Source organism: Zalophus californianus, chromosome X (genome assembly GCF_009762305.2).
Source record: "Zalophus californianus isolate mZalCal1 chromosome X, mZalCal1.pri.v2, whole genome shotgun sequence".
Classification (NCBI taxonomy): Eukaryota; Metazoa; Chordata; class Mammalia; order Carnivora; family Otariidae; genus Zalophus; species Zalophus californianus.
Window position 1 is genome coordinate 87,031,584 of NC_045612.1, and position 5,893 is coordinate 87,037,476.

Below are 5,893 nucleotides of genomic sequence, written 5' to 3' on the forward strand. Positions count from 1 at the left end.
GGCTATCCCGGTTGGAGTCCCGCTGGCCATATAAGCCCTGCCTTTAGGGCTCTGCTCCCAGGATGGAGGAAACTCTGGCCTCTCCCTGGACCAGGAACGCCCAGCATGTGGCGTGTGCACACAAGCCTGGCTGCAGTTCGTCACCATCTATGGAAGAGGGGGCGCGGCTCAAAGGTTCTAACAGCCTTTTTTAGCCCAGCCCGCTGACTCACACCTTGCCGGCTCCGCCCCAAAGGGGGCTCCAGGGCCCCAGCCCATGCCCTAAGGGTGGCAGTCTACGTGCCAGTGAAAGCTGGCCGACTAAGGCCGGAAATGAGAGACCACAGGCTCCTGGTGAAGGAAGCCACCCTGGTTCTAGCCTTGCTATCGGGCCATCAGCTGAGGTTCTGGACGATTCCTGCATGGGGCTGTGGGTATTCAGGTGCACTCCCGCTACAACGGCCCACCTCTGCATTCCCCACGCCGGGAGCAAAGATTATCCGTGAGCCCCTCACACCTCCCCAAAAGTGAAATGAATGAACGCGGAGAGAAGCAGGAGTTGGAGAAGAAAAACGGAGTGGGGAGAAAGCACGCCAGGCTGAGGATCGGCACAAGCGGACCCTGCTTAGAGGCCCACAGCACAAAGTAAGCTTGTCAATGGTTACAAGAGGCCCTCCTTGAAACCAGATCGACCCACCCCCTCCTTTGCGGGATGAACTCAGGAGCCCCACCCGGCCTAGAGCACCTGGCAAGTCAAGACTGGGTCAAACCATTTTATTACCTCCCCCACTCAAAACCAGAAGCGCAGGGCTGGCCCGTCCGGAGGGCTGTACCACTGACACCGCGGGGGGAGCGCGGGCTGGTCCGCGGCGCAGCAGGAGTGGGGGTGGGGCAGGACCAAGTGGAAGCTCTCCCAGGGATGCTAGTGTGCGGTCGGCGGAGCACACCAGATCCAGGCTGGGCAGTACCAAGTGAGCATCGGACCGTCCCATACCTGCTCAGTGCCTCCGCCTCCCGGCTGCCATCTCAAGAGCAAGCTGCGCGGCCCCTGGGATCCCTAGGGCCCGCGAAAGCCGTTCCTCACTCGGCACCAGCCAGGGTCCCGGGGAACCCGGGGTTCGGTCGTCAGGGTCCTCTGTGCGGCGCTCAGGAGGAGAAACCGCGGGGCAGTCGGCCAGCGGCTCTGGGCTAGGCTCTGGGCTGCCGGGGATTCGGGCCGCTGTACCGGATGGAGGGTGCTGAAGTGGGGAAGCACTGACGCTGCGAGACCTCATCACCTCTGGTCCACCAGGATCTGGGCTGCGATCTGGGGATGGGAGACCTGCGGGTTAGACTGGGCGATAGGGTGGGGAATGGAAAGCCGAGCCCCCGGGCTGAGGGCAGCGGGGAGACTCCAGGGGCTACAGGAGATAGAGACCCCACTCCTTAGAGAAATCTCCCTTTGAGGCCTGGACAAACCATTCAGGAACCGTTACCACCCCTCAAGACTCCCCCCTCACACACACACAAACACACACGCTTTTCCTGAGACCTCCCCCCACATCTGGATCCAGAACATACCCCCCCAAAATAATTTACCACAATCCCAAAGGAAATCAAACCCTGACCTTGACCTCCAGATGCTAAACCCCTCCCATCTAGGACCCCGGACTATCTGCCTCCACTCCCAACCCTTTTCATATGGACCCCTCAGCTTTGGAACTAGATCCCCCCCCCCCGGCACCCTCTGGATCCCCATCCCATCCTCTCCCTGCTGAGACCCACTCTGCCTTCTCATGCGAGGACCACAACTCTTCCTTCTAAACACCTGCTTTTACCCCAGACCTCTTTCCCCTTCTCTTCTCCCAGTACCTCAAAAGCCTCCCCTCTAAAATCTACTTTTATTCCTATCCTGGGACCCTGCCCTTCCCGATCCTGCTTTTGAGACTACCATGACCCCTCAGAGACGCTAAACTCTGACCTCCCCACTGAGACCACCAACCCCTCCCACCCTGGACCCCAGCCTCTCCACTTTGCAACCCTCTCCTTCCCCTCACGGCTCTCTGAACCCTGTCCCTCGGGAAACCCACCATCTCCTTTCTGGGGCCCTCCCATCCCTTCAGGTTGGCCGGGGTGGGTTTCAAGAGGCCTGCTTAGTACGAGGCGCAGACGGGGGCCGCCCGTGCGAACGCGCTCCACCACCTGGGCATGGGTGAGGCCCTGAGTTGACTCTCCATTGATGTGGAGCACGAGGTCCCCAGCCTACAAGAGTGCAAAGAGAGGGGTATTGTAGAAAGCAGATAGAGAGCACCCCGACAAAGGGCGAGGATTGGGCTAGCACTGTTGAATGGACAGCGTCTTATACCTCACCTGCAAGCGACCAGAGCGCTGTGCTGGCCCGTTTTCCAGCAGCCCGCGCACTGCCAGAGGAGCATCCCCTGCTGAATCTCGGCCTCCGCTTAATGTGAAGCCAAAGCCCGTGGAACCGCGAACCAGTTCCACGCAGAACCGTCCAGAGGTCTGGAGCGGCTTCGAAGCAGAACGTGCCTTAGCCTGGGTCACTTGGGGCGGCGCAGGACCTGTACCCAAGGTCTCTGACCGATGATGCTGGAGTAAAAACACAAGCGTACATACATTGCCAGTCTCAAAGAAGGTGGCATCCAATAAAAGGGCGAGTTGGTACCTGTGGCCGGTGTTCCACGAAAGTGGGATTAGGCAGGCGACTGTCTGTAACCTCTATGTCCGCAGAATCCAGCACACTAACGGCTGGAAGATGAAAAAGACAGTCAGAGGGGTACTCTATGGAAACCACCTAGGACCTGCCCCCTGATTTAACATTCTAGCCTCACCTCATTTCCTTGACTCTAGAATGCAGACTGACACATCCACCCATTTAACTGGGCTCAGCCCACATGAATAACTGACCTGAGCCCGACTTTTAAGTAATAATCCTGGGCCCAGCTATTTGAATACACCTCCAGACCATCCTATAGTCCTCTAAGAACGCGAAGATCCCTCTCCTTATATTACATCTTTAGGCCCCCCACTGCGGGGGCGGGGTGCAAATCCGCGATTGGGCTCCGGAACTTTTCAGGCTCCGCCCTCTAATTGGCCTATAAACTTCAACCCGTTCCTGACATTTCGATCCCTCCCCCTGGCGTTTGTAGGCTCCACCCCCTAGGGTGGATTTTTTTTTTTCCAGGCCCGCCCCTCAGCCAACTGCACGCCCCCAACACTCTCCAGGCCCCACCTCCTCAGAAATGCCTTGCGAAGCCCCAGCGCCAGGGATAACCATCCAGCCCTGCACCCACAACTAGCCATGGAACATTCACCCACCGCAGTAACTTTCCCAGGGTCACCTCCTGGAGGAATAGTCTAGGATAACGCCAAGGCTCCGCCCCTCGAAGCTCCCTCCAAGCCCCGCCCCGCCGCCAGTCGCACCCATTAGCCCCACCCAGGGGAGTAACTAACAATCCCGGGTCCTCCACTTCGGAATCCGGCTCCACTCAGACCGCACCCCCCGGGAGGCCCCGCTCCGCCCCCGACACGCACCCGCGTTGGGGCGCAGGCGCAATGTGGCGCCCGTCCTGCGTACCAGCGCCGCCACGTCGGCCGCAGCTCGGGCCGCCAGGGGGCGCGCGTCCAGCCGCGCCAGGAGCTGCCGGGCTCTGGGGCCCGCCCGCTGGGGAAGGCCCCGGCCTGCGCGGGTGGAAAGAACAGGTCAGCACCCGCCCGAGCCTCGGCGAACCCCCACGCTCCCCGACGTCCGAAACCTACAATGCCCCTCAAGATCTTCGGCGCCCCCCCGACCACTCTCTCGATAGTTTCGGAGGTCTCCCACTGCCCCTCTCAACTCCCGCGACCCCCGACCATCGCGGGTATGCCCGTGGACCCCCGCCTGCGCCCACGATATCCCTGGAGAGAGCTATCTGACCGAAATATTCCTGGACACTTCCCAACACCCTGGAACTATCTCTGGAGGTCTCCGACTGCCCCTTCATAACCCCAGATTCCAAACTCTTCCCGCACAGTAGCGAGAGGGACCCCGATCCCCCCAGATGTCCCGACAGAGGACGGTCTGCCCCCGCTGTGGCGCCGGCAACCCCGATTCCCCTTCCAGATATCCTAGGCAACCTTGATGGCCCACGGAGCTACAGTTGCCCCTCCATTTGTACCCAGAGGCCCCCCGCCTAACCGCCACCCACCCCCCCGCAATTCACTACAGACCCTGAGTGCCCACAGGTGTCCCCAGTGACCCCGGGCAGAGCCCTGTGGCACATCTCCCCGGAGACTCCTGAGAGCCTCCGGGTCTGGTGCGCAGCCCCACGGTGCGGGTGCGGGTGCGGGTGCGGGTGCGGATCGGGGACCTCGAGCCCAACGCCGGCCGCCCGGCGCCCGCCCGCCACTTGGGCGCCAGGGCTGCTTTGTTTACCACCTGTCGGAAGGAAAAGGTGAGGAGCAGACAGACGGGGCGAGGGGTGGCAGGGACGCGCCCAGTCCCCCCTCCCCCGTACCTCCTCTGCTCCCCCTAGGGTCCGTGGCGCCCCCCGCGCGCGGCTGCATGACCCGAAGTCCGCCCGGTGGACGCAAGGCCGCCAGCGACGCGTTTGGAGCTCCTGGGCGCGCTCACCTGGCGACCCGCCCGGGCCTGGATGCGGCTGCGGCCGGCCGGTCCCGTGCCCGGAGCCCCGACCCGCGCGCTGACCTACCTGGCCGCCGGCAAGGAGGCCTGGCTGTGGGAGCCAGCGCGAGCGCTTGGCCTCGCTCTGCCTCAGGCGCCGCCTCTGTTAGCCCCGGAGCCTGGGCTGGGCTCCTTTTTCCACCCAGGAGGGGTTGTTAGTCCACGAGCGAGAAGGGGAAGTCGAGGCCCAGAGAAGTTAAGGGCCCCGCCCGAGCTCTGACAACTAAGAACGGGGGTGCAGAAGTGGAGCCCACGTTTACCAGGGAATTCTGCGGCCTGTAACGGAGCTTTGCTCATAGTAGGGCGGGCACTCAGTAAATTTGCAGAGACTGTTTTCTACTTGGGAAATGGAAGAGTCTGTCGGGCTGGGCGGCTGCGGGCGGGGTGGGGGGTGCTTGGAGCCTTGGGGGCCATGGGAAGGTTTGGGGCCCTGAGCAGGATAGGGCTGGGGGACTCCAAAAGCCGGGAAGGGCAGGTGCCCTGGAGAGTGGAGGGGCGGTAGGGGCCTGCACTTGAGGAGGCTTTCAAGGCCCCTGGGTGGGAGGGGTCGCCAGCCAATGAGAGGGGAGAAATGAGGCCCCTCTTAGGTACTAAAAGTGGGGGGTGGCCTGGAGACAGAGGTCCCGAGGGGGGAGCCCTTGGGCACAATGCTACTGTAGTGGAAGGAGGAATGGGGTGCGGTGAGAGACAGCCTGTGACCACCACTTTGTGGAGGAAGAAACTGGGGCCACAGGGGCTCGGACACCTACCTGTCCGGGACCCCGCAGCCAGCCAACGACAGCAGGGGCCTCAGGCGGCTTACCCCCAACAATCACTGGGGCTGTGACTGTTTCACTATGGACACTGTGGACACTTTCACTGTGGACGCACTGTGTCCTGACGTCCATTCTGGGGGGCCGGGCAGCCTCTCTCGTCCACCTTTCAGGGGTTGGGTGTTGTTCTAAGTGAGGGGGGGGGAATGGTCCCTGCTTCCCTTCCTCCTGCAATCTCTTGGCCCTCCCGCCTCTGACCTGACCTTGTCTTGCGGGGGCGGGGGGGGGCGGGGCGCGGAATACACTGGAGCTCATCACTGCCTTTCCCTGTTCTAGCTTGAGCCTTCTAGCACTGAAGATCGTAGCATAGTTTCCAATCTGGGGCTCATGGCTCTGAGAACTGGTGATTGGGATACAGGGGTAATTACATTCTGGGGAAAGGGAGTTTGAGCCTCTGTAGGTCGGTGGATGGAAGGTTTTGCAGGTTCTGTGCACTGTTGAA

The 5,893-nt window shown here is 61.8% G+C and overlaps 1 protein-coding gene across 3 annotated transcripts; it reads right to left on the reverse strand.

Moving 5' to 3' along the window:
- Positions 1-738: 738 nt before the first annotated feature.
- MAGIX (MAGI family member, X-linked) lies at positions 739-4,634 on the reverse strand. 3 transcript variants are annotated; one of them, XM_035725485.1, is made up of 6 exons: positions 4,473-4,634; positions 3,511-3,657; positions 2,642-2,724; positions 2,329-2,565; positions 2,049-2,220; positions 739-1,285 (listed from the first exon to the last, which is right to left on the reverse strand). In XM_035725485.1, exons 1-6 carry the CDS (start codon positions 4,519-4,521, stop codon positions 978-980), a joined length of 996 nt encoding a protein of 331 aa, XP_035581378.1. In that variant the 5' UTR covers positions 4,522-4,634; the 3' UTR covers positions 739-977. The 3 variants fall into 3 exon arrangements, with proteins under 3 accessions (XP_035581378.1, XP_035581377.1, XP_035581379.1); XM_035725484.1 differs by having other exon boundaries at positions 739-1,300; XM_035725486.1 differs by lacking the exons at positions 3,511-3,657; positions 4,473-4,634 and adding an exon at positions 3,400-3,457 and having other exon boundaries at positions 739-1,300.
- Between the last annotated feature and the right edge of the window lie 1,259 nt (positions 4,635-5,893).

What these genes read in the sequence shown, in the direction of transcription:
- MAGIX (XM_035725484.1), bottom strand. Translation starts at nt 4,521, where the DNA reads ATGCAGCCGCGCGCGGGGGGCGCCACGGACCCTAGGGGGAGCAGAGGA. An exon ending in AGCGCTCTGGTCGCTTGCAG is followed by an intron (nt 2,221 to 2,328) that starts GTGAGGTATAAG and finishes GCACTCTTGTAG; the next exon opens with GCTGGGGACCTCGTGCTCCA. An exon ending in AGGGCCCCAGAAAGGAGATG is followed by an intron (nt 1,301 to 2,048) that starts GTGGGTTTCCCG and finishes TCTAACCCGCAG; the next exon opens with GTCTCCCATCCCCAGATCGC.